Source organism: Clavispora lusitaniae (genome assembly GCF_014636115.1).
Source record: "Clavispora lusitaniae strain FDAARGOS_655 chromosome Unknown tig00000078_pilon, whole genome shotgun sequence".
Lineage (NCBI taxonomy): Eukaryota > Fungi > Ascomycota > Pichiomycetes > Serinales > Metschnikowiaceae > Clavispora > Clavispora lusitaniae.
The window spans coordinates 1,197,749-1,223,683 of record NW_027093977.1 but is presented as its reverse complement, the minus strand read 5'-3'; the positions used below and the strand labels follow the sequence as shown (position 1 = coordinate 1,223,683).

The 25,935-nt window shown below is 46.2% G+C and overlaps 15 protein-coding genes and 1 non-coding gene across 16 annotated transcripts; 7 read left to right on the top strand and 9 right to left on the bottom strand. All coding sequences in view use genetic code 12, as the record gives it.

Annotated features, from left to right (window-relative positions):
- Nucleotides 1-76: 76 nt before the first annotated feature.
- ATP16 (F1F0 ATP synthase subunit delta) lies at nt 77-559 on the bottom strand (the record flags this gene model as incomplete). The annotated part of the gene is made up of 1 exon (XM_002616189.1): nt 77-559. The coding sequence occupies one exon, from the start codon at nt 557-559 to the stop codon at nt 77-79; it is 483 nt and encodes a 160-aa protein (XP_002616235.1).
- Nucleotides 560-1,055: 496 nt separating this feature from the next.
- CTA26 (Cta26p) lies at nt 1,056-1,850 on the bottom strand (the record flags this gene model as incomplete). The annotated part of the gene is made up of 1 exon (XM_002616190.2): nt 1,056-1,850. One exon carries the CDS (start codon nt 1,848-1,850, stop codon nt 1,056-1,058), a length of 795 nt encoding a protein of 264 aa, XP_002616236.1.
- Nucleotides 1,851-2,517: 667 nt separating this feature from the next.
- On the top strand, nt 2,518-4,077 carry MCD1 (kleisin alpha; the record flags this gene model as incomplete). Its single annotated transcript, XM_002616191.2, has 1 exon — nt 2,518-4,077. One exon carries the CDS (start codon nt 2,518-2,520, stop codon nt 4,075-4,077), a length of 1,560 nt encoding a protein of 519 aa, XP_002616237.2.
- Nucleotides 4,078-4,120: 43 nt separating this feature from the next.
- On the bottom strand, nt 4,121-5,911 carry FOB63_002758 (uncharacterized protein; the record flags this gene model as incomplete). The annotated part of the gene is made up of 1 exon (XM_002616192.2): nt 4,121-5,911. One exon carries the CDS (start codon nt 5,909-5,911, stop codon nt 4,121-4,123), a length of 1,791 nt encoding a protein of 596 aa, XP_002616238.2.
- A 336-nt stretch (nt 5,912-6,247) lies between these two features.
- On the top strand, nt 6,248-6,955 carry SLD5 (DNA replication protein; the record flags this gene model as incomplete). Its single annotated transcript, XM_002616193.2, has 1 exon — nt 6,248-6,955. One exon carries the CDS (start codon nt 6,248-6,250, stop codon nt 6,953-6,955), a length of 708 nt encoding a protein of 235 aa, XP_002616239.1.
- A 9-nt stretch (nt 6,956-6,964) lies between these two features.
- FOB63_002756 (uncharacterized protein) lies at nt 6,965-10,429 on the bottom strand (the record flags this gene model as incomplete). The annotated part of the gene is made up of 1 exon (XM_002616194.2): nt 6,965-10,429. One exon carries the CDS (start codon nt 10,427-10,429, stop codon nt 6,965-6,967), a length of 3,465 nt encoding a protein of 1,154 aa, XP_002616240.2.
- Nucleotides 10,430-11,028: 599 nt separating this feature from the next.
- FOB63_005579 lies at nt 11,029-11,102 on the top strand. Its single transcript has one exon. It is a non-coding gene; the product is annotated as a tRNA-Val (tRNA).
- Nucleotides 11,103-11,686: 584 nt separating this feature from the next.
- FOB63_002755 (uncharacterized protein) lies at nt 11,687-12,574 on the top strand (the record flags this gene model as incomplete). Its single annotated transcript, XM_002616195.2, has 1 exon — nt 11,687-12,574. The coding sequence occupies one exon, from the start codon at nt 11,687-11,689 to the stop codon at nt 12,572-12,574; it is 888 nt and encodes a 295-aa protein (XP_002616241.2).
- Nucleotides 12,575-13,487: 913 nt separating this feature from the next.
- EIF4E (translation initiation factor eIF4E) lies at nt 13,488-14,117 on the bottom strand (the record flags this gene model as incomplete). Its single annotated transcript, XM_002616196.1, has 1 exon — nt 13,488-14,117. One exon carries the CDS (start codon nt 14,115-14,117, stop codon nt 13,488-13,490), a length of 630 nt encoding a protein of 209 aa, XP_002616242.1.
- A 423-nt stretch (nt 14,118-14,540) lies between these two features.
- PGA1 (Pga1p) lies at nt 14,541-14,933 on the bottom strand (the record flags this gene model as incomplete). The annotated part of the gene is made up of 1 exon (XM_002616197.1): nt 14,541-14,933. The coding sequence occupies one exon, from the start codon at nt 14,931-14,933 to the stop codon at nt 14,541-14,543; it is 393 nt and encodes a 130-aa protein (XP_002616243.1).
- A 702-nt stretch (nt 14,934-15,635) lies between these two features.
- Nucleotides 15,636-17,429, top strand: AVT4 (Avt4p; the record flags this gene model as incomplete). Its single annotated transcript, XM_002616198.2, has 1 exon — nt 15,636-17,429. The coding sequence occupies one exon, from the start codon at nt 15,636-15,638 to the stop codon at nt 17,427-17,429; it is 1,794 nt and encodes a 597-aa protein (XP_002616244.2).
- Nucleotides 17,430-17,596: 167 nt separating this feature from the next.
- On the bottom strand, nt 17,597-18,235 carry FOB63_002751 (uncharacterized protein; the record flags this gene model as incomplete). Its single annotated transcript, XM_002616200.2, has 1 exon — nt 17,597-18,235. One exon carries the CDS (start codon nt 18,233-18,235, stop codon nt 17,597-17,599), a length of 639 nt encoding a protein of 212 aa, XP_002616246.2.
- A 200-nt stretch (nt 18,236-18,435) lies between these two features.
- FOB63_002750 (uncharacterized protein) lies at nt 18,436-21,152 on the bottom strand (the record flags this gene model as incomplete). The annotated part of the gene is made up of 2 exons (XM_002616201.2): nt 18,436-21,035; nt 21,131-21,152. 2 exons carry the CDS (start codon nt 21,150-21,152, stop codon nt 18,436-18,438), a joined length of 2,622 nt encoding a protein of 873 aa, XP_002616247.2.
- Nucleotides 21,153-22,228: 1,076 nt separating this feature from the next.
- Nucleotides 22,229-22,855, top strand: CDC8 (bifunctional thymidylate/uridylate kinase; the record flags this gene model as incomplete). The annotated part of the gene is made up of 1 exon (XM_002616202.2): nt 22,229-22,855. One exon carries the CDS (start codon nt 22,229-22,231, stop codon nt 22,853-22,855), a length of 627 nt encoding a protein of 208 aa, XP_002616248.2.
- A 159-nt stretch (nt 22,856-23,014) lies between these two features.
- On the bottom strand, nt 23,015-23,587 carry ap2s1 (uncharacterized protein; the record flags this gene model as incomplete). The annotated part of the gene is made up of 1 exon (XM_002616203.1): nt 23,015-23,587. One exon carries the CDS (start codon nt 23,585-23,587, stop codon nt 23,015-23,017), a length of 573 nt encoding a protein of 190 aa, XP_002616249.1.
- A 136-nt stretch (nt 23,588-23,723) lies between these two features.
- CAS1 (ATP-dependent DNA helicase) lies at nt 23,724-25,841 on the top strand (the record flags this gene model as incomplete). Its single annotated transcript, XM_002616204.2, has 1 exon — nt 23,724-25,841. One exon carries the CDS (start codon nt 23,724-23,726, stop codon nt 25,839-25,841), a length of 2,118 nt encoding a protein of 705 aa, XP_002616250.2.
- Between the last annotated feature and the right edge of the window lie 94 nt (nt 25,842-25,935).

Below are 25,935 nucleotides of genomic sequence, written 5' to 3'. Positions count from 1 at the left end.
TATGGAATAATTTTCATCTGGACCATTGCCGCTTACCGCTTGCAGTTACTTGATATCTGCATCCTTGGCGATTAGCTTACTTAGCAATGTGTTGCAAAGCCTCCAAAACTTCCAACTCAATGTTGGCCTCGGCAACAACAACCTCGTCGGAGGAAGAAGCTCTCTTTTGGGCGTCGGCAATCAAAGACTTGATCTCTTGAGCATCGAATTGCTCTGGCTTGAAGGCCTCAATGGCAGAAATGGTCAACTTGTTGCCTGGTTGCACAGTAGCAATACCACCAGAAACAAAGTACTGTTCGGTTTCGCCACCCTTGGAGATGATCTCCAACAAGCCTGGTCTCAACTGCTCGACAATTGGAATGTGGTTGGCCAAAATACCCAAGTCACCGTTGACAGAAGGCAAGTTCACCTGTTGCACCTCGGACTCCGAGTACAAGGTTTGGTGAGGAAGAGCCAAGGACAACTTCAAGGCGTCGGAGCCAGAAGCTTCTGTGGCGTATGTTCTTCTGACCACGTTGGTGGATTGTCTGGCGACCTGGCGCAAGGTTTGTCTGAACATTGTGGTGTTTGTTAAGCTGAGGACAATCTTTTCACCAATGTCTTTTCGATACTAACCCGAGCGTGGATTGGGGTGCGCGCACGACCAGCCCAGTGCGTGCTCCCATTGGCCAATTGAGAGGGTCTGTTGTAAAGGTCACATTTGTCACTACAGAATTTCAGAAATCACATTGTCTTGGTTCTATGTTTCGAATTGTCACTGTGGTATAAATCTCCTGCTTTGCTGCATTCTTAGGGCATTTGGGCTTCGCATTGGTGCAACCGGCGAACTAGACCCAAAGCGCGCTATAGTTAGAGGCTGTGCTCGGATAACTTGACAATACACACAAGACAGCTGGCCATAAAGAAATAGTATAGCATTGTACTTGCAGTGTTGTGGTAGCCGCCTAACAGCGGGGTAGAGTACATTATCCACATCGTACTAGGGTAGAAGCCCAGCCATTTCGTGCATTGTAGAAACCGTTGAAGCAATTGTCCTTGTGTTCTTGGGCTTGAAACTAGTCCCCGCCAAATTGATTTAAGAATGTGTCAACATCAAACTCCTCGTCTCCGCCAAGAGAAGGGTCGAAATCCTGGCCCAACAAGTCCATATTCAAGTCGTCAAGAAGCGACTCGTTGTTTCCTATAACATTGTTCATGTTCATGTCCATATCGTCGTCGTTTGGCTTCTTGTCCGGTTTATTCTTGTTGCCCTCCTTGTAGCTGATGGAAGATAATATATCAGAAGGATTGGGAATTCCCAAATCCTCCGTGTTCATATCAAAGTCAAAGCCTTGGCTCCCAAGAGCCCCCATAGCATCCTGGCCATTTGCTCTGTTCTGGTTGAGTTGCCTCTTTTCACGTTCTTTCTCTTCACGCTCTTTGGCTTCTCTTTCCAATCTCTCTTTTTCTTCTCTCCGAGACTTTTCTAGCGCAAGCCGTTCTTCCTCCTTGCTCGCATCGAGTTTCCTTTTCCTTTCTTCCTCTTCCTTTCGTTTGCGATCGGCTTCTTCCCTTCGCTGTCTCTCGATTTCTTCTTGGTGTTTCATCTCCTCCTGTTTCTGTCTGCTGTCCACCATCTGCTCGATACACCAACGTGCGTCATTGAATTTGCTCACTGTATCATCCAATATTTGATCAAACTGAGCAATACTTTGTGCCAACTGGTTTGTCACCTGCGAAGGTATTAGTTGGTTATTGGGACCTGTGACTATATTGCTCTGTTTTTTGTTGTTATTTATGATTTCGAAGATATATCCCGATGATCGGAGAACATCGTTTAGTGTACTGGTAAGCTTTGCTTCCAAGTTCATGCCGTCTATTGGAATCTCGAAAGATGAATTTCGATATCGCCAAGTTCAATATGCCGGCGTATGATGTTTGGTGCAAGTGAATAACAACGAGTTCCAATGTGAATTGAAAATAATGAAAAAAGATGTGATACTCTTCCGATAAGCCAGTGTATGTTACTGTAAATTTCTTGCTCTATGTTATTTCACTTGTTGGTGCTTCTGCCCCGCATATGCTCATTGCATTTATATTTTCTTGCGCATTTTGAGCATTCCAACATAAATTCTATAGCGAATTCTATATTAACAAAACCAATACAGCACATTGAGCAGAATAAAAAGTTGTACGAAACTATACTAACTTGAATATTGTGATGTACCCACTAAACACCTCATTTAAGGTCCCGTCTTTTATAGTCTGAGTACTCACAGCATATGAGGGAAACGAAGGAGGCCAAATGGAAAGGGTGAAAAATACAAAACAAGAAAAAAAAAAGAAAAAAAGAAGAGCTGGCTATTTCGGTACCACAACTTCAAAGTCATTAATTCTATTACACTCTCGAAGATAGAACAACGTTAGTCTTAGGTGGATATATTGACATAACCAGCCAGATCACGTGCATGGAAACGCGACACAACATAGTTTCTACGCGTTCTCATCGTTTGTCTTATCAGGAATACTTCCTTGTTTATGTCCTCTCTGCTACTTTCAAGACAGGGCCCCCTTGCCCATGTCTGGCTAGCATCCAATTATGACAAGAAACTATCCAAACATCAGCTCTTAAACACAAACATTGTTACATCCTCGAAAATCCTATCCAGCAAGCAGCTTCAGTCGCTGAATATTTCTGGTGGAACGGAAAACACCATTACGTTGAGACTTTCTGGCCAATTACTTTTGGGTATTGTCAGGATTTACTCAAGGAAAACAAAATATCTTCTTGACGATATCAATGAGACATTGTACAAATTGAAGAACTCCTTTAAATATGCCAGTGGAGCTACTTTAGGGTCCGGACCCGTCAGCACAGTCAACTTGCCACCACAACAAACAACATTATCGAACTTTTCCCGAACATTACTCGAGGACCAGGTCACAGATCTTGATCTCTTCTACCAGGAGGATTTAAGATTAGATGAACCGGAACAAATGATCACCGCCGATACTTTTTCATCTGAAGTTAATTCCTTCAACAGACCAGAAAGTGCTCCCGAGTACGATCAGTCAGTAGAGATAGCTAGAGGTGCGGAAGATATGGATTTGGACTTTGACCTTGATTTGGATCACTCGATCGAACAAGGAAGAGACGCACAGATACCAATGTCTGAAGGAGATACTTCTGTGGTTGATTTACCTGGTAAGGATAGCTCTGTTTTGGAAGGAATGGAGAGTGCCTTAGATTTCGATTTGGATTTGCCTTTAGAAACAATTGAGGAACGACAAGAAACAGCAGAAGCATCAGAAACTGCACCTGTTCGAACAGAATTAACCACCAGAAGAAGATTGGTGGGAGTTATGGAGGACGGTGTAATAAAAACCACCAAAAGAAGATTGGTAGTGGATGAGGAAGATGAATTGGAGCGAGGATTACCAAACAACGTCCTCAAAAGCATCCAGCATTTGCAAGCACACGGAGGATTTACCGGGGAAATGATAGAGCTCAAGTTATCAGAGCTGGAGAAGATGAGTTTAATCTACGAACTTGCGGAAACGTCAAGCATCAAAAAGAGAAAGATCTGGAATCTGGACGAGCTTCTCAGGCAGACATGTGATGCGTTGGCTGATGCAGAACACGAAGGTCATTCTCCCAACATGGAATTTTCGTTTGATAATAACATGGACTTCGACTTATCCTTGCCTGGTCTTGAATCGAGTGGCGAGCCTCAGTCGGAGGATGACAATGACATCGAAAACGACGACCAAAATGGCATCGAAAATGTCAAAGGAACTATCCAAGTTGCAGAACATTTAAGAAACACTTTTTATGAAAATCCAACGGTGACTCTTGATGAACTTATGCGCAAGGACATACAAAACCCAGACAATACTCCTTTAGGTGCAATTAAGAAGACGGAGACAGGGTTCAAAATTAGCAAGAGAAGAGAAGCGACTAAATGTTTCTTTGAATTATTGGTTTTAGCATCACAAGATTGTGTCTCACTTGAACAAAACGAAACCACTTCCGTTACCCATTTAGGAAGCGACTTGACTATTAGGCCCAGAGACAAATTAATATCGACTTTTGTATAATAAAATGCTGTATTATTAAATGCGTGTATGTATCGCTGTGTATTTATCTTTTGAGGAGCATCTCCAAGGTCTCATCTGCTTCATTCGTCTTCAAGATTTCGGACTCAGACTGAAGTCTCATGTCCTCGACTTCCCAAATCTTCACATCTCCATCATCAAATGCAACAAAAAAACGTTTTCCTTCATGGTCAAATTTGGCAGAAATTGACTGCACTGACTTCTTGGTGACGCTAATTGAATAGACTGGCGACATAGCCTTTAGCCGGAAGTCCCAAAAGTCAATACAAACACCAACTTCAGGCGGATTCACGTATCCAATTGTAATTATCTGTTGTGAGTGGGAAGGGCGCGGATAAATGCCCGTGATGATCATACTAGTAGGAATAGTTAGAATCGGGCTAGGCGATTTGAGGTCCCATAATCTCAAGCTCCAGTCGTAGTGCGACGAGACTAAAAACGAGGATGTAGACGAAATATAAAGTTCAGCGATATCAGATATACTGTGAATATGAGTATTTTGACCTGGCACATCATCGGGACAGTCGAAGACACTTTCAATATACTGCTTTTTTTGGTTGTTGGATAGTCTGTATAAAGATCCGTTCTTTGAACCGACAACCAATTGATTGAGAAATCGATATTCAGGGACATGTACCATGCGATCCTTAGAGGAGAAAATATGCGCATTATGAACCATAATTGCGTTACTAACTGAGATGTTATCTTTGAGTCGATCAGTACCAGTAGATATTCTAATGGAATCTAACTTGGGAAAGGCAAGAAAATTGGGCGACCACGAATTAATAATGCCATCACTGGATACTGAAACAATGCTAGAACTTTCGTGATTATTGAGGTCCAATTGCAAAAGAGAAACAATTGGGCTCGTGTGATGAATGTACAATTTGTTTTGCTTTTCCACAATCGATGCCAACGTGGTAGTTTGCAAGATAGGAAGCACAGCAACTTTGGACGGTTCAACTTTTGACAAGTCCCAAATCACAATGCGCCCATTTGCCAAACCACCAATGACACGATATGGATTAGACTTATCAAATTGAACTGTAGTAATCTCGAATGTGCACTGAAGAAAAAATTCAGGAACCGGGGGTTGTGAAGTCATGTTGAAGACAATTGCTAAACCCAATGAGGTGAAAACATTCTTCCTAGCTGCATCTTTAGATTTGTGGTTATGCGCCCCATATGCCACTAATAAAAGTTCCGGAAATTTCGGACAGACATCAATAGAAGATATAGGTCTTTCAAAAAATCCAGAAACACCAGGAATTTCATTAAAGGGTGCTACATCTTGCATCTTGATATCATCCACAGTATCTCCACCCAAACGAAGCTTAGAAAAACGAAAGGTAGACCCAATATTTTGTAGCTCTGCCTCTAAGGCATCCTTGATGATTTCTGCTTCATCTCTGACCTCATGATTAGAAATTTCATTCTTTAGGAGATCTTCGGCCGAATCACCAAGTTCTTTAGTTTCGGCATGCTCATTTTCGTTCAGATTTTTACCAGCTTTGTTATCGTCTTGATTTTCTTCTTCAGAGTCTAGGTCCTCAAAATGCGTTTGGACCGCCTTATCGAACTTGTGAACATGTCCATTGCTTTCCACTTGTACCGGTTCTGTGCGTATTCGTTCACTGGAATGATCTGAAACTTGGGGAATGAGATCAACCTGAACCGCAAAATCGATCTTGGTTGAGATCTCTGGAACCACAGGAGGCAGAAGCCGATCCACATTTAGCAGGCTTATCTCTTCCCTTCGTTTTCGAAGTTCAAGTAGTCGTTGCCTCTTCTTTTCTAGTATTTCTTTCCTATCCATGGATGTTTGCCAGTAGAAAGTGTTTGCACCTCAAAAAGATAAACATCGAAACTGCAGATGGAACTTGGGCCCATGCTCTGTTAGTGGCAGGTTTAAAATCAAGATTTTACAAAAAAAAAAAAACGAACAAACAATAAAGTAACATAAAGACGCTTGTATTACCCTTCTGATTAATTTTCCATTTGAAACCTAATTTTTTTTTTGGCAATCTTAAAATAATTGTACACCCAGTTTTACGCTTCTTGGCCCAAGTGAAACTGGTCTTGCGCGCCTTTGTTTGAAACGGAAAAAGCTCGTTCTTAACGAAGCAAAAATCTACCAAGAAGCCCGTGACTGATGGATATCGATGATATCTTACATGAGTTTGAGACTGGAGCTCGCTCATCCAAAACAGAAACCACACAGCCTTTATACAATCAGTTGGTTACTGTTATGCTCAACGAGAGAATGGCTCCAGATCTTTTGCCATATAAGCATGAATTGATGAAAACGGTGTTGACTGAACTTCTGAACCAGCAGCAATTTCTTTTGGACTCTTATGAGTACGGAGACTCCAACGCTGATTCCGGGGTAGTAAGTGGCGACTTCAAACTCCAACTCATGATTATCGAGACTGATATTGAACGGCTTAGTTATGTGGTGAGACTATACATCAGGACCAGGCTAGCCAAGATCGACAGCTTTCTCATCTACTATATCAACGAAACAGAGGATGATACAGGTACTGCCACTTCCTTACTATCTCCGGAAGAACGAGATTACATGCATAAGCATTTTCAGATATTGACCAAGCTCTACAATAACAGTTTTCTCAAAAAATTCCCCACCTTTTTAACTTTATTAGACGACAACGCCGGTGGCCAGCAAATGGTAGACGCCCCGGACACAGAACAGCCCGTCTTCATTCGTGTACTTAGCAAAGAGCCAATCGTGATTAGTTTGGGAAATGAGGGCGAGCTCGAGCTAGTAGAAAACGGAATTTATGTTGTTCGCTATCGCCTCATTAAAGAATTTTTGGAACTTGGTGACGTCGTCTTGATATGATCGTCACACTTAATCCATCACATACTCACATCCACCGGGGCACCCTGTGCTCTGCTCATCAAGAAACCATTCCTGTAAACATCCAAAGTGTCCTCTATGACCACAATTCAAGCTTACCACGACTGTGAGTCCTCGGCATGGTTCACCACAATAGATACAGTTCAGCTGCCGGCGTGAGCAGCTGTCACAATACCAGTATCCGAAATTTTCGCTGTTTGGGCCAAATTTCGCTTTGGAAGTTTCATTGACTAGGAGCTTTTCGCACCAACAACAATAATATCTCATATCAACGTCCTTGCTGGCGTAAACGGCGAGTTTATAATTCAAACTCGAAGGTGCTTCCTTCACTACATTCACAGCAGTAGTAAATAGACATTTTCCACGGAGCGTATCAACGTAAAGAGCTAAGCACTCCAAACAAGCGTTGTCGGATAATATACGGTTGGAAAAGATCTTCTTGAACAAGTCATGGAAAAGAAGAATGAGGGTGCAGCACATTACCAAGTCACCTTGATCTCTTGCATAAATAACGGCTTTTTCCAAAAGGTTGACCAAGCTCCAAGGTTTCTCATTTGCTTCAGATGATTCGAGCTCCTCATAAGAAAATTTTTTCTTTCTCATTGCTTTGGTGAGCTCCGAAGTCTTTGGTTCTGCGCTACTGATGCTGAATTCTTCCACCTTCTCCAATAATTGCGGAGCAGGCTGCACTTGCAGAGAATAGAAACCAGACCTATTGGTCACAAAAGAAGAACGGCCAGAGGTTAAAGAGCTCCTATGCGACAGAAAAGAGGGATGGGACCGTGGATTTGAATGAAATGAAGTGCCGGTGATGCCTGATCTAGAGTCCGGCCCACCCATATATCCCGAAGAAGCAAGTGATCCACTAACGCTAGCCGGCATATTCTCATCATCGAGGTCATGTGAGCTCAGGGGAATAGACCATGAATGACCCGTCTGGGATCGGCTTGGCGACAATTTTGCGATATGCTTAAGAGGTGAGTCACTGGAAGCAAATATTTCAGGTGACATGCTAGCCAGCATAGCATTGTTGCTGTAACGCCTGGGTGCTTTAATATCTATAGCCTTCAGCTTCTGCGACGACATTGTCGATAAAGATACTTTTGTCGAAAGATTGTTTCTCGGTTCGTATGCGTGGATCTCATCGCTCAAATTGTTGTCTTTAGGCGTCTCGCCATCAGATGTCTGCAAAAGCAGTTTGTTTCTGAACAGAGTGGGCGCTGATCTGTCGAGAGCAGATCGATCAAGAGATTTGTCTCCTGGCTTGTCTAATGCTGATGAGTCGGCATTGTTCGCCTTCGAATCCAGATCTTTCCGCCCCTTTGAAAGAGGGTTAAGCTCTTTAGGAGATTCGAGTCCTTGCTCAATCTCCTTTTCCCGCTTACCATGCTTTATGTCCTTCCCTTCCCTACCTTCTCTTTCCTTGGAACCGAAAAGAGTTTTATTCATAGATGTAGCGCTGTCGCTGCGGTGCGGGCCACCATAATTTGTTGTCAGGGTGGAGTTTGAGTTGAAAGAGCCAACAAAGTTGCCCAAGTACGAAGAGACGGATTTGGTGTCTATGTCCTTCTCAGAATGTTGACTACCGGAGGCATTTTGCGGATCTGTATGCTGGTCTTCAAATTGGCCATCGAACCTCGGGTCGTCGAACTGGTGTTCCTCAAATTCTTGCTCCAACAGCACGCCAAGCATGCGCCAGATTTCGCAGTCCCGGTACCGGCTCACGCTGGCAGCTACCCGTGCGTTCATCTGACATACATCCAATAGGGAAAAGCCATCGGGGACGGAGATGTGGTACTCTGCAGCAAGGATATCAAACACAGTATCATCTGCGAGAGGGATGGGGACCGAAAGTGCTGCCACGTACGGCGAAGGTGCATGAGGAAGCGATTTGGAATGGGCTGCGCCCAGCGACTGCGAACCTTGGGTGGACTGCGAAGGATTGCGCGGGAGGCTCGGGCGCACAGGCGGGGGAAGGTCCAAGCCGCGCCCAGAAAGATCCATTGCGCGGGCCGACGAGTCGCGCACAGACGAATCCATGCCTCGCTGGTGCAACACGGGCGACTGTGACTTGAGCAGTGCCACGGTGAACTGTGTGCTCTGACGTACTATAGGCGGGCGTTCCTTTGGCGGTGTGCTGCGCAGATGCAGAAGATCGTCCCTGGTGTCGTCGAAAGACGTATCGCGCGAGTCTGCGACCGGGTCGCCGAGCTCAAAGTCATTCTTGTGCTGGCTGACAATGCTCACGTTGGCGTAGCCAGGGCGCCAGGCGGTAGCTACTGCAGGCATGTTGTCCAACGGGCGCGTGATGTCCACATCGTTGACGTCCAAGTCATGTGCGACTAGCACATTGGCCTTCGAGATGGAGAAAAGGCGGCGGTCGGTGCGCAGCGCCGCCCACACAAAGTTCTGCACCGGTTTCCGCATTGGCGACGTCACCACCGCCTTGGGGATATACCGCCGCCGCAAGTTATACACCGAGATTGTCGCGTCATCATTCAAATACAGACACGCAAAGTCGTAATTGTAGAGACACAGTGGATCGGGCGCGTCGGGCAAGTCAAGCGTGGGCTCGACCGGGTCCTGCGCGGCCACCGTGCACCACCGCACTTTCATCACCGGGCCGTAGGTGTTGACAATCAGGAGCGGCGCAACAGAATGCAGACCCGCCTCGCCGTAGTGCCACACGCAGATTTTGCGGTCGCGCCCGCCCGTGAGCACGTATTCGGCGTCGGGATGGATGTGCAACGAGAGCGCCGGGCCCGAGTGGAAGGTCCATTTACGCTCCGGGAGAAGCGCGCCCGCACCAGCGCCCGCACCAACGCCTGCAGTGGCGCGCAAGTCAAACTTGCACAAGGCGCCCGAGTCGTGGACAGACAAGACGATGGTTTTCCCGCGCACGCGGCAGTGCGCCGAAGCCTGGCACGACCGCACTGGGTCCGAATGGTGCGACGCCGCGAGCTGCATCACCGGTCGCGGCGAAAACGTGCGGAGATCCCACACCTTGACTGTTCCGTCTTGAGACCCGGACACTAGCACACTGTCATCGACAAAGTCCAACGAATTCACCACCCGCTTGTGGTCCTGGAGCTTGTAGGCCAACCTGTTTTTCCCGCCCAGGGTTACTTGGTACACATGCACTGCGCCATTCGCTAGGCCACATGCCACAAGATCTGAGGTGCACTTGAGCGTGTTTACAGAAAAGAGTTTCTGCGGCGTCCGCGCCAGGTCGACAATGCTGGAGTCCGCCACGACAGCGGTATTGTCGGCGTTGAGGGCCAACATGCGCAAGCAGTTTTTTCCGCCTAGAATGACCACGGGCGGCTGGCCCGGTCGCTGGAGCTGCGACAAGCAGGTGAGCTCTCGTTCGCATGGATACTCAAGGCGGCGGGGCCGCTCGCGGGGCCGCGTATCGCCGTAGATGTTGAAGGCGTACCGTGCGAGACTGGATACCATGGGTCTGTGGTGGTGGCTCGGTTATTGTGCGTTGGTTATGATGCGTTCTTAGCTATGCGTGGGTTATGGCAGTACTGGCTATGATATGTTGTTGGTGTCGTTGCAATTGTCACAATGGTCGTAGTGTTTGTGGTTAGACACCTGTAGATTGCAGTGTAGTGTTGCAAGGAAGCTGGTTTGTTATTGGCGAATGGGCCCAGGAGTCCTAGAATGTCTTGTGAATGATAACTGTAGGTGCATAATTCGCACTAATTTCCTCAGACGGTCGCACTGCGACAACGACTTGAAGATGCTGGATCTGGGGTACGATTACAAATCAGGAACTGTCGATAATTATACAATGATTACAAAGTCGATAGCGACCTATTGGGCCTACTTGTCACAAGACGAAGTTTATATGGGTAGCAGAAACTATTGGCCTAGGAGGAATTTGTTCGCTCAATGCACAACACTTAAATATTGCTCACTCTGGTGTCACCCCATGGAATGGATTGGTGGATTTCATCTACCCTAAATCTGGAATGGAGTCTAACTTTATAAACTAAGTATATTACGAACCGACTGATCATATCTATGCGTCAGTAAAAACGAGAGAAATTGGTTTCGTGGTCTAGTTGGTTATGGCATCTGCTTAACACGCAGAACGTCCCCAGTTCGATCCTGGGCGAAATCATTTTCTTTTTTTTTGTTCATTTAAACCAACGCTTACCGACTGTGGCCTCCAAGTATGCTGAATCACTGATGTCTGATCGTATAGCCGGCTTCTGCGTCTTCAAGAGCAAGATCAGTCATGAGGAGAAGATCGCCGTTATATGACAACATCACTGCAGTACAACTAGCGGCATACGAATATAAAGCGGTTATCCACTGGTTAGGGGAACTTTCGTAGTACAACTTTACACAGACTTTCTTTCGTTTGTCTTCGAGCTAGTCATCTATTGGGCGCGCAACGGTGTCTTTGTTTCCGCATTTAGAACTGTCTAAGTCTCCAATGTTCAATGGTACCGTATACGTCGGTACCAACAATTTTATCACACTTAAATTTATTTGTGAACGAATCCTCCAACGGTGCCGACTCTCCTCACCCCAATCAATGCTACTTTCCCCGATATCAGAGGCATATTTCCTCTATCCCAGTGCGCCCATAGCCCATAATTGAGTGCGCTCGCCCGAACAAAAGGCACCCGCCCAAAACCCTCGCCCTCACAACAAGGTCACTATGCAATCCCGCACAGACATTCAATCCCGCACAGAACTATGTTCAACTGGACCTACTTGGCGAAAATGTTCGCCGTCCTCGGCACGTCGCTAGGTGGCTTGGCCCTTGCCGGTCTCTATACTTTCCAACGCACTTTGATCTACCCGTCATCGATGAACGATGGCCGCGGCTACTGTGCTACCCCAGACGAGCTAGATATGCCGTATGAAGATCTCCATCTCACAACTGAAGACGGCGAGACCCTCCATTGCTATGCCCTCAAGCACGACAGGAACTCGCCCACTTACACCAACAAAACGGTTTTGATGCTTCTGCCCAACGCCGGCAACATTGGCCATGCGCTTCCGATCGTGGCCATATTCTTCCGCACCTTTGGCTACAACGTTTTCATCTACCTGTACCGAGGCTACGGCCGGTCGACGGGGACTCCGCTGGAATCGGGGTTGAAGAAAGACGCTCGCCGTGTGATGGCTCACCTCACTGAAGAAGACGCCCAGTTCCGTGACAGTCTGTTGATATTGTATGGACGGCTGTTGGGCGGTGCTGTTGCTGTGTTCATAGCTGCCACTTTCCCGGATGCGGTCCAGGCGATTGTGTTGGAGAACACGTTCTTGCTGATTCCCAAAACCGTGCCCCACATTTTCCCGGCGCTCCGCTATTTTACAATGTTTGTTCACCAGCGGTGGGAATCGGAACGCCTCGTGCCTCAGATCCCTGCCGATGTGCCTGCGCTTCTCATGAGCGCTCGTCAGGATGAGATAGTGCCGCCCGAGCACATGGATCGAATCTTCGAGCTTTTGCCGTCGCAAGACAAGACAATGTTTCGCTACGAAGGTGCTAGCCATAACGATACCATTGCACAACCGCTGTACTGGGAAAGAGTGCACGCTTTTATCCGCGATAAAGTGAACCCTGTGGGGCTTTGAGTGCCGTGTGCGTTCTGTATTTTCTCCCGATCCAGAGAGATTTAGATCGTGGTGGTATCCGACGAAGTTCCTTTCTTTAAAACACGTCCGATAACAATAGTGACTGTATATTCTAACACATTATGGCATGTATTATAGCGACTCAGTCCTAGAGATCAAGGAATCATCTTCTTAAATAATTATGAGTGGGTCCATTCTGTAATACTTGACATAGCTTCACAGAATTGTGCGTCTCCTAGATATAAATTCAGAGATGACTTTCCTCAAACTTTGAGTGGCATTATTAGGATACCATTTGGTATAACTGTTCTGGTTGTGAGTGAGGAATTGACAAACGAACATTCAAACGTTAACAACGTCCTTTTTGATATGAATTTGACCCTCAAGAACATTGGCATACCCAAACTTGAAAGTGCAATCTCTTGAAAATAAGATATTTGGACGAATCGCTGTATTTTGCGCTATCGGACGTATGTACTCATAAGTAGCACATGGAACATAAATGCCGCTTCATCAAGTATGTTAGTTTATTAAGATGCCCGAGTGAGAAATGTAATTTGGCAAAAATGGGTATCGAAACCATGAATTATCTATATCAAGAAGTATTCAGCTCAAGAAATTAAATCCACGAAATATTTAAATCAGGAAGTACGTTAATGAAATTTCATTACTCAAAAATCTGAACAAGTTACGTCCAATAGACGGCATATTTCGTGAATGGTGGTGTGGAAGAATCTTCGGTAAATTCACATAGCAAGCCAACTTGTTTTATAGTAGTCGAACTACGAAACCTCAATACGTCCTCATGGTTGGATTTTCTGCGTTACCACCCATACCTGAGATCCTACCTTTTCCTCCGGAGACGATCTACACACATACTCGTGAACGTTATAGTTAGATATACAATACACGCTTAGACGGTGATCTGCGCGTTACCCTTGGCGTTGAAAGTGTCGTGCGACATGAACTCAACCTTTTGGTCGTCGCCCAACTTCAACACCTTCTTGAATCTCTCGCCAATGGTCACCAACTTGGACTCATCGCAGTCCTTGGTCCAAATACCCACTCTGATGTTGGCTCTTCTGATGTTCAACACTATGCCATTGACTTCGTTTTCGTCATCCTCGATGGTCTCGCCAATCACGGCCAACAAGCCTCTCAACCACAAATCGTTGATCACCTGAGCAACATCTCTCTTGTTGTTGAAGGAGTATTGCCATCTTCCTCCCTTGGCGTTTTGCTCATCTTCCCACTCTGGCTTAATGCCCTCTTTAAACAAGTGGTAGTCTGATTTCATAGGCAACTGGTTGGCCACAGGAATAGAGTTGTAGATGCCCCAGAACTCTTCGACAGAAGAAAATGTGATCACTGGCTTCAACAAATCCAGCCATGTTTCGGACTTGTTGGTTTGGGGTTTGGTGTACCACAAGGTCCATTTGCTGTTCAATGGGTGCTTGGCGGTGAATTCTTCCTTGCTGCTCAAGACGGTTTTCTCCGAGTCCAAGGACAACTCTTCGGTCTTTTTGGTCAAATCTTCCGACATCTGTGGGTGTTAGTAATAGGATCGAGGCATATGGGACAGCAATTCTGCATGAGAGGTGACATACTGTAGCTTGTGAAGTGGTGTTGGGATTAGATTTTTTAGCGTCACAAAAGACGAATGTTGGAAAAAAGTTCTCGTGCGCGTAAACCGGGGCACGCGCGCACAGCTTAAGAGGCATGACCCGCGCGTAAAATCTGGCACACGCCATCTGGTTCTAGTCTTGCTATGGGCCAACGGGCTAGTTTTATTCAAGCACATGTGTATTTGTTGTATAAACCAAGAGAAACAAACCGGCACAGCCGCAACCGGACCGCAAAAGAAAAAAACTGCAAATGCACAACAAATGCAAACGAAGCGGGTTGAGCCGAAACGGAACGTTCACAAAACCTAGTTCTTCAAACCAAAGAACTTAGACCGGCCCATTTAAAGCAACGATCCCAAAATCAAAAAGAGCCCACCCATGGCACCAGAGTACACACCCTTTCTGCCACCTTCGTTTTTAATGGTTGTTTGTGAGTATGTCCGGATGTTACCCACGTCTCCAGAGTGAGAACCCAAGCCAATCGTGCCGGCTGGGGCGCTTCCGGTAGCGTCGGAATAGACTTGCATGAAGCTTTGCGAGTACACCGTTTGAATAGTGGCCAAAGCACCGTTAGTGGTGATGGTGACCCAAATTGTGGTGTCGGATTGGGAAGACAGCGTTGTGGTGGTTGTTTGCGACGAAGATGTGGTGTCATCATCTCTTTTAGCAGCGTCGGCAGCAAGCGCAACGCATAGAAGCGAAAGGAAGTACAACCAGACCGAATAGAACTTCATGGCTGTGGGATAAAAAGCGTGTTTTCGGATCTCAAAAGTTTCTGGTTGTGAAGCACGGTCACGTGTGTGTTTGGGGATCGTAACCGTGGGCCATGCAGGGAAGGGGCGTAGTTAGGTACGATGCAGTCCTCGACAGCCAGACACCAAAGAGAAGAGACGGCAAGTGGTGGGAAGCGGAAAAAAAGAATGTGAATAAATCGTGTTTTGGCGTTCTTTGAAACTGTGTTCGCATGTGGAAATGCGGCAGCTTTGCTTTGGATTCGCACGGCTCTGGATGGCCTTTGCCGTCATCTGTCGCGCTATATCTGGCTCGCACTATCTAGATAAACTTTTAGCTCTGCTTAACGCTCCTTTCTTGTCTTTACTTCTTTCTAGATTTTTTAGCGTGCTTTAGCGTATCTTTGTGCTTTAGTCATACCCATCGCATTTCATTAAGTTGCTCTGGGCCTGCTTCCGTATCTATCACCGTTGACCCAGTCAAATAGATACTACTGCCTAGACGGTCCCTTCCCACGATTCTCCACTTGCTTTTCCAGCTTCCTCTTTCTGGCCGCGTGACTGTGCTGGCAACTATAGCTCTTCTCCATTGGATCGCACGTCTCGCCCATACTACTTATTGAACCGCATCCTACTCACATTCGAGGCTGGCATCTATTCCAAGTTCCTACGTCGTGCATTCTCTGACGTCTTATCACCAAAGTCATGAGTCTGCCCCTTGATATTGGCACTCGCCGAGCGTCTATCGCCAAGCTAACTCTGCCCTCGCCGCGCGGCCTGTTTGGCTCCAACGCCCGCTTTTTGCGCACCATGTCTCCGCACGAGGATGTTCCTTCTGCCATCAGCAGCTCGCCCGATACAGACAGCGCGGACTTCTCCGCTGGTTTGCACAATCCCAAACTCATTGAGCTGGTGTCGCGCCACCTCAAGAGCCACGACAAGACGTTGGACTCTGAAGGAGCAGACATTACGCGCGAGTTGTATCTTTTGGGCGATGCGCCGCGCCCGACTCTCATGCGCTCGCGCTCCTGGTCGCTGTGTGATTCGGCCGCGCGCCGTGGGTCTCTGGCCAGCGCGCTCAATGTTCCGGGCGGGTTTCGCCGCCACTACGTTTTGGCGCACAAGCGCGCGCCCAACTTGCTCACCAAGAACTTTGTTGAGTTCTTAAGCATCTACGGCCACTTTGCCGGCGAGTCCTTGGAAGATGACGTGGACGTGGCATGCCACTTTCTGCCTGTTCCGCCGAAAGATGCTGATGAAAGTACAGCGCTTGTAAAATCGGCAAATCCTTCCGGCACCGCTTCTGATACCAAAGCATACTTTTTGTTGTTGAAAGCTTTTGTAGGTACAGGGGTATTGTTCTTACCTCGTGCATTTGCTAGTGGGGGCCTCGCCTTCTCGATAGTGACCCTCTTGATCTTCGGGTTGCTTTCGTTCTGGTGCTATTTGATTCTTGTCCGGGCTAAAACAGCCTCGGGCGTATCGACTTTTGCCGATATGGGCTTGCACTGTTATGGAGCGTGGCTACAGCGGCTCATTTTGCTGTCAATTGTGCTCTCGCAGGTAGGGTTTGTGGCTGCGTACATTGTTTTTACTGCCGAGAATCTCCGTGCTTTCGTTGCAAACGTTTCCGGCGTCCAAGGCGACATTTTTTGGTTCATTTTGCTCCAAGCTGCTGTGTTGGCCCCACTCAGCTTGATCCGTGACATTACTCGCTTATCTTTACTGGCACTTTTGGCAAATGGATTCATTTTCGTCGGGTTGCTCACTATCTTATACTATACTTTCCGTGAACTAGCAGGAAATAACTTTGTTCCAGGCGAAGGCGTTTATTATCTTTTCAACTCCTCGGAATTTTCGTTGTTCATTGGTGTGGCAATCTTTGCCTTTGAAGGAATCGGCCTAATCATCCCAATCCATGACTCCATGATATATCCTCAAAATTTCCCGAAAGTCTTGTTCAAGGTGATTGCCACCATCTCATTAATTTTTATCTTCATTGGCGCCTTGGGCTACTTGACATTCGGAGACAGTATCGATACAGTAATCTTATTGAATCTTCCTCAAAAGGCACCACCTGTGATCATGATCCAACTATTATACGCGATGGCCATTTTGCTTTCGACTCCGATCCAAATATTTCCTGCCGTGCGTTTGATTGAGCTGAAAATATTTGTTCCATTGAACTCGGGCAGACATTCATTGGCCGTCAAGTGGCAGAAAAACTTGCTTCGTTTTGTCTTTGTCTTTCTCACAGCCACGATTGCATTGTATGGCGGCAAAAACCTCGACAAATTCGTCTCCTTTGTCGGTTGCTTTGCATGTATTCCACTAGTTTACATGTACCCTCCTATGCTTCACTTGAAGACATGTTGTGACTATACCAACGACTCTTCGCATAAAAGATCCACGTTCTGGTTAGCGATGCTTGATTACGCTTTACTCGTCGTCGGTTCGGTCGTTTTAGTTTACACTACGTACGACATACTTGCACATTGAGACATTGATTTCTGGACATGCATCAATGTATTTATAGACAATTATTTCATAACTATTTGCTCCCAAGTATACTTTCACCACGACCAGATGGATCTACATTCAATAACGACAACTATGACCTCGAATATTCGCTTATATCAGTTCACCTAGGCTCTATAGACAGTTATTCAATCTTCATCGCTCAATGCGCTAACGACCCATTTCCTGGCGTCATGGATCTGCGCTTGCAAATCTGATTTCGCTTGCGACGTGTATTTGGTCACGTCAGATGCCATAACATCTAAAGACGCAAACTTATCATTCTGTTGCTTTGCTGCCTCAGGGAAGTTTTCGTACTCCCAGGTCAAAAATCTGCTCTTGATGTTTTCATATGTTTGAGGCATGTTGTGCTTGAATGTGAATCCGCCAACTGCTGCAGTGGACAAGAAGCGAACAGGAAAAGACCTTCTGCTCACGAAAACGGACACCACCAAAACTGGGAACAACACATCCATGAGCCGTGGAACAACAGGCTCAACAACAACATCGTTCACTTTCAGCTTGACGATGGCCCACTCGTTGGCCAATGCGGACTTCTGGGTCCCGATTTCGGCACTAGCGATGGAAAGCTTCTCGTGGGCCAACAATCTGAGCTTGTTGAAATGCTTCTCCAAATACGGAGTACTTCTCACGCCCATTCCGTCCACCAAAGCTATATTACCATGCACAGACTCTTTTTCCTTCAATTCCAGAGAAATCTCCGTGTTATAGCCAGGGGTGGTTGTTATTAGCTCTTCATCTTCATAAAAGAATCTTTTAGATGGCATGGTTAGGGAATATACTAGGTTCTGTCGATACAAGATGGAAGTCGCACACTCAGTTTCATTGGCCTACAGTACTCTATGTAGAACCGCACCCAGACTAGTATAGCGAAAAATACACCACAGCCTATCCGGGAGTAAAATACATTTTATTACTAGCAAAGTTGCCCTCACACTATACTTGCCACCTCATCAGCACATGTTACCTAAGATTTTCTGAAAAGCCCTCTCTTTTTTTTCTTTTCTGTCGTTGCAGGAGCAATGCTTCCCAAAGGCTTTGGTGCGATTTCGGCCTGGGGAACTTCGATGGTTATATCCTGATTGGCACTGCCATTTGCAGATTTACCAATCTCTTCATTAGATCCCGAAGGCCCTGGCTTTGTTCCCTCTTGTGGTGGCCGAAGATGGCTCGGGATACCCGAAGAGGAACTTGGCACTTGCGTATTAGACTTTCTTTGTTGCGGCAATGGTGGCGACGGCATCTGACCAGGCAAAGTAGATCTGTGTTTGGATTTTGCCGCATTTTGGGACGACATTGGCATAGGCATTCCTCCGCGTCCACCGTAATCAATATTCAAGGCTTGATCGGGGAACGCCGAACGCCTATTTTGTTTCTTCGGATAATTGTTGAATTGCCCCGAGCCATGTCCCACGATAGGACCATTAGACACCTGTTGCTGAGCAAATTGCGGTTGTTGAAATTGCGCATTGGGGTGGCCCAGCGTAGGATACGAGCTCATGCGCTGGCGCTGGGCAGGAGGAACTTGAACAGGCGAAGGTGGATACTTCTGGGGATTCCGCAATGCAGCAGGCATGGAGCCCTGCACCATGCCATTCGCTGGCAAGCCATGTGGAGGCCGCTGGTCGTATCCTTCATAATATCCGTGGTTGGCGCTTGCACTCGTAAGAGAATGTGAAGGACGATAGTTCCCAGGCCCATTGTACATCGGGCCGTTGGGATTCGGTCCGCCATATGGTCCGTTGAAGGAACCATTGTAAGATCCGTTATAGGAAGTATTGGAACCATTGTACGCTACGTTCAACGGAGGTCCATTCTGGTAACCGTCGCCCATAGGAGGTCCACCATTCTGAAAGTACAGTTCTTCGCGCTGCATAGGAGGTTGAGATTGGATGCTCTTCTGCTCGAGCTCACGTTCACGCTCAAGAAGCGCCTGTTCACGGCGTTGAAGTTCCATTTCCTTGTTTTGAACTTGGGGCATTTGCTCTGGTGGTGCCAGAACTTGTGGCTTGCTTGGATGCTCACCATTAAGTTCTGCACCGTAGACAGCAACATGGGCAAAGTCTGACAAATCTGGTGTCGTTGGATTTCCATTTTTGTTTTCTTGCTGCTTGACAGTGACCACTTGACTTTTGATTGGCGCCACTTCCCTCTGCTGATTATAGTCCGCGGGAATAACCGGCTGTTCATTTGCGCTTAAAGTTTGTTTGTTCTCAGAGATCTTAGCCAACTCGGCTTGTTTAGCACTGCAGCGGTTTTGAATTTCTGCTAATTGCTGTTGGTGCTGCATTTCAGTGTCTGAAAACATTTTCATCTTGTGCTCATGATTACGCGTTTGCATGTCAATTTCTTGTAAGAGGGATGAAAGCGCATGTTTCTTTTGGGATAATGATGATTCAAGCTGTTGAAGCTGGGTTTGCCGCTCATGTATACTTGCATCATATTTTTCCTTTTCCAACCTGAGATGAGATAATTCGTCTGCGACATTGTCGATTTCCCGTCTGGCCTTTTCTTGTCCAGGGATGTTCCGCACGAAAAAAAGAGACGAGTTGTTGGTGTTGACTTTCAAGTACTGACACATGACAGAATACAAGTTTTCCAAATACGGCGTCCGCACACCATGGTCATCACCCAAAAGAATTGGCTGCAACAATAATAAGTCAATATCAATTTCCTGCCTATGGTAGAATTTGTAGAATAACAGGTTAGCATTCAGATAAGGAACAGACAGTTCCGGAGCGGAAGCGGGATAGATAGCCAGCCAATTCAGAACCAAATTAGCTTCGTTCTCAAAGCCTTTAACGAGTTTGCACTTCATTTTTTTAATGATTTTGAAAATCTCATTAACCAAGCCAGAGATCAATGGCTTTGCCAAAATCTGGGCGTGCAATTTCTCCGGCGAAGGTTCTTCAAAAAGAATCGACAATGGGTTCAAAACAATACGCGGCAACGCAAGTTTCCACTGGTAAGTCATGAACTCTTGTGCATTGTTGGATTTTAGCAAGCTGATGTGGCCATTGGAGTCTTCTTGTACCATTTGCAACAACTTGTAGAGTCTAGTGAACAGCAGGACAAAGTTGCCGGATTTGGAATCGTCGGATGAACACGTTCCCAAGTATATTCTGTGGTCCGAGTTTGCAATGTGGTGGATAAATGTGCTCGATCCGGGCACCCTCTTAATGTTTGATTCGTTCATAATGGAACAGATGGGCATGTCCTTGAATTTGGGGAAACTCAACAGCACAAAGGGCTCGAGGTTAACGCAGCCGGTGGATTCCACTATGATGAGCGTTTCGTCGCGTACATGCGGCACTAGCAGCGAGCAGACGTCTTGGAAGCTCTGTAGAGTGGAGACACTGACTATGACAAAGTCATATTTCGCAGACGACTCGAGATGGTCCACGGATGGAACCAACTTGTCCGGAACGAACTCCGAAGCGGAGAACAGCAGCGAGTCCCATATGAGGGGCCGCGACGGATCAAGAGACGGATCGACCATGGTCACCGAACATGAGCGAGTGTTTTGGAGGCGCCAAGCATAGAAGGCCAAATTTGGGTTTTGCCCAACTGCACCGTTAGTATATCGACAAGGAGCCAAAGGGGCTGGGACCGCATAACCAGACACATGTATAAATATGACAGGGCCCATTGATTATACATACAAGTTAACAACTGCAAGGACATGGGAAAGCCAGTTTAGAAAGAAACGGGCAGGGGCGATATAAAAAAAAAAGCAAAAGCTCTCAGAGCACAGCGAGAGATGGCCACGAGTATGAATGAGCAAGTGTTTTCGCCTCGAAAGCAGACGCGTATGAAGAAGAAAGTAGAACTTTTGCCCCGCTAGGGTTATGTGTGCGCCTTGTCTGGGTTTTCCGGCATTGCAGGCTGAGCTTTCAAGCCGCGCAATACGCATACCGCAACGCCAAAGAATTGCGTTCTGGCCTGTATTCTGTGATAGGAATGTCTAATGGCGTGTTGGTTGTGGTGTTGGAATGAGACCGCAGCGGTACTGCTACAAGGACTCTGACGGGTACAGGATGGCCGAACGACGTTGTTGTAGCTTATTGCAAGGTGCTCAAGCTTAGACCTTTGCTAGTGGACCCTACTGTATCTGGTGCGCTAGTTTGTGCGTTTGGTGTTTATTGCGTTTTGCCATTCGGCGGTCGGTATTTGCCGCCTGGTCTTCTGCCGTGTCTCTACCTCTTTGGGACGTACGTCTCATCTTGATCCGAATGCGTCCACACTCGAAATTTGTGACATCTGCTCCTGTCGTCTCTTGCGTTCATTTCTGGGTGAAACGGCACGGGCCAAAGATGAAGAACCTGCACAGTCGGCCAGGCGCTCGCGGCTCTTCGCGCCGAACTTTTTTTCGCCCATAATCTCTTCTTCTCTACAAGCCATTCTGGATTCGTCGTTGTGCCCCTATATGGACACGACTTGATGAGCCCAGGCGTTTGTGTCTGGCCGCCTTTGTGCGTCTGGATTCCAGCGGATGTGGTTTGTAGATTGAAAAACGAGGGTGTATCTCCGGTTGATGAGCACAGCTTTGACTCTTTCGGTCATAATCCCTTGCACATATTATTCTGTATTCTTTTGACGTATGGTCCACCTGATGGAATGCTCTTTGCCATGTAGACGTTAGGCTTTTCGAGATTGCGCCATTGCCCAGCTATGCTTTTCGGTTTATTGTTTTTGTTCGTCGTTCTTTTTTTTAGCCTTTGATTTTCCGTTCCATCTGTAGTCTCATCTGCCGCACTATCATGAGAGGACACCTTATTCTCATTGAAGGTTTGGATAGGTCTGGCAAATCGACTCAGGCAGAAAATCTTGCCTCGGCCCTCGACGCACAGCTTTACAAGTTTCCTGATCGTCTGACGCCCGTTGGAAAACTCATCAACGAGTACCTAGTCAACTCCAGCTTTGACCTTTCAGACGAGGCAGCTCATCTTCTATTCAGTGCCAACAGATGGGAAGTGGCCCATGAGATGGAGGCGACCCTTCTAAGGGGCCAAAACATCGTGTTGGACCGCTACATTTACTCGGGCATTGCCTATTCGCTAGCGAAGTCCAGCTTGAACGACTACGAGTGGCTCTACTCTCCAGACAAAGGGTTGCCCAAACCTGACTTGACCCTTTTCTTGACCATTGACTTGGAGGAGTTGAGCAGACGCAAAGGCTGGGGCGACGAGCGCTACGAAAAGCTGGCTTTTCAGGCAAAGGTAAAGCAATGCTTTATGCAAATTTTGGACCCAGAGAAAGACTCCTCGGTTGAAATCGTCAATGTGGACAACCTCCTGATTGAGCAGGTAAAGGCAAAACTCATGGAAATTATCAAGGAGAGAAAAGTTGACCAACCCACAGAAAAGCCTCTCGCAAAGTTTAAATAATCCAACCCTTACGACGGAGAAAGATTATCAAAGGATTCAATGACCTCGTCGAGAACAAAGATACTATCACTAGTTTCTTTGGCGGAATAAATCCAATGTACATTAACTTTGAAGCTCTACAAAGGGATGATGCACAGTTTATACGTTTATGTAGCTAGTTTATGTAGCTAGTTCGTCGAGCTGGGTCAACCGGCTCACCACCTTTTGTTTCAGAATTTCCAGAAGTTCTCCTCCCAAGTATATTTCGTCAAGAATCTGGTACAATTTGTAGAAATTGAACACCAAATCAAGCTCACACACATTGTCAAAGTACGTGTCCAAAATCTCGACAAAAAAATGAACAGACTCCAAATAACTAAGCTCGTTATCGTCATAATCGACCAGCATGATGAAAAACAACCCCGCATACCGCCTATAAACCAACTTGTTGCCCCTAAACTCAACAAAGTTGGATTGGTATTTCAGATCCCGCAGAGACACTAGCCGATGGACATCCTCCACAATTTCTTTCTTGTCTGAGTCCATAAAGGTATTATCAAACCATTTGGCGAGACGGATTTTCCCCTGTCGGTTAAGTATTAGGAAGTAGTGTATTGACATGGAAAAGATGAAGAGCTGGTGTTCCACTGTTTGAGTTATGGTAGTGCAGATTGGGTTCTTAGGGTATTTTAGCTTAAGGCCGGCGGAGTATTCTATCATTTGATAGTTAGCAACAAGGAGCCCAGATAACATTTAATCAACCTTAGGTTACGTTATATCAACTCCCGCCGTTTTCCGTTCTTGATTGATATCGGCTACTTGATTCATTTTTAAGTTCATTCAATACCACTTATTACTTGTCTAGTCCCCATTCATTCGCACCCTAACTATGGAAGAACCAGACACGAGCAGGCAATTTGAAATCAAAGAAGGAATTGCATTCCTAATTGATCTTTCCGAGCTGCTTTTCGTCCCAGTCAACGAACTAGACCATAGAAGCCAGCTTTTGGAGATCCTCCAATGCATCAATGATCTAATGTCTGACATGGTGATCACCTTCCCTAGCAACGGTATTGGAATATACTTTTATAATGCTAGAGAAACAGGTAAAAAGTTTCCCAAGAACTCTGGTATCACCAAAGCATTCTCATTGAATGACTTAAACAGCTCCAACATCAAACTTCTCACCAATATTGTTCGGGACGAACTAGATGGATTCAAGCCTCTCCAAGACAGATATCCTGTCGCTGAAAAGCAATTAGACAATCTCCATACTGTTTTGGAAACACTACTCAAGGAGTTTCAAGCAAAACCACAGTACAACCGGAAACGGTTGTTTTGGCTTACAAACTCCGATAAGCCATACATCAACCCGAATTTGAAAGATGGCCTTAGAACAGTGATGAGTGACTTTGAGGCAAACAGGATCTTGGTCTCCCCTGTGTTCTTGGAGACATATCCAAGAGACGGTGACCAGAAATTTGATCTCCTGTTGTATGAGAATATTTTCCTTAACACCAACTTTTTGGCTCGTGCGCAGAAGAACCAGGAAGAAGGCTCTCCATTGCTAAACACTACGGTGTCTTCTCAAATACGGCTGTCGATTTTGCGGCTTAAAGAAGTGCGCCGGATTCAGTTCTCATGCGATTTAGTTCTCAGTGATGGACCTGGTATTGGGGGAAAATTTGGATGCTCCGTTAAGGGATATACATTATTCAATCACGAATCCATTCGGCAATTTCGTCAAGTTTATACTGGAGGTGAAGGCTTGAAGCTTGTTCATCACGACACGAGTTATTTGCGAAGCGACACCAAAGAGAGTTTGGATTTAGACAAGGAGAGCCAGCCTACGCAGACATTGAAGGGCATATCTGTCAAGTTTGCCAACGATAAGGAAGGTGTGGCAGAAAACGAGAAGCTTTTACTTTTCAAGCAAGATGTAGTGGAGTACATGCGAGGATATTCTTTTGATCACACTCCTGGAGAGCAGTCAGAAGACGAACAGGATGGCAATGATAACGATGATGACGATAATAGTGAAGATGACGATGAATCGGATAGGAAGCCAGTGCCGTTTTCCAACCCACCATATCTCAAACTTCTATGTTTTAGGGATATCAGTAAATTCCAGCATTTGTTCAACATTAAGCCTCCTGTTTTCATTACTGCAGACTCCAGCGATGGTATGAACTCTACGAGCAAAGAAGGTGGGTATAGCAACTCATTCAATACTTTTCGTCTGTTGTACCAACTGTGCCTTAGATTGCAGCGCTATGCGGTTTTGTTTGGATGTGTCAAGAGAAACTCTTCACCAAGTCTCTATGCTTTGTATCCAACAAATACCGAGGGCAGTTCCACGGAGATTAAGGATAAGCAGTTTCCTGACGGTTTTCTTCTCATCACTTTGCCCTGGCTCAGTGAAATCCGCAGCTTACCTGACTATATGCTAACAGAACACCATCGGTATTTTCTTCCCGAAACGGAATCTGTCGTGCCACCCGAACTAGCATCTCTTTGTCTGAAGTTGATGGGATTATGTAAAGTGGATGATTCTTACGATCCGAGTGTGCACCCAAATCCGGTACTCAACTACTTTTACAAGACCATAAAACAGGAAGCATTGCAAATTGACATCAAAGACGAAGATACTTCATTAGAGCAGAATGATTGGACAGTGAGCAGGCTACTTAGTATTCGCAACCTGCTTCAAGAGAATGTTGACACAAGGCAAATTCTTCAGTTCATCAATGTCTACTTGAACAAAATCGGAAATGCGGAGGTGGCCAAGAGAACCAATGAAGATAACAACAGCGGTGCGCTGAAACGAGCAAAAGCAGCCCCTCTAACTGAAGCTGCCATTGTCGCCTTGTGGCAAACAAACTCGTGGAGTAAAGTGACGGTCGCTCAACTAAAAGAGTTCATGGGCAAATATCCCGAGATACCGCTGGCTACACGCAAAGCTGACATGGTGGCCAATATTACGAGCTTTCTCGAGTCTAGACAATAGGCGGACGGTCTCTTTGAGCATAAAGAAGAGAGCTAGGCCGCTAGAAACGGCCATATCGGTGGCCGGCCGAACGAAGCTGACACATCAGTGGCCA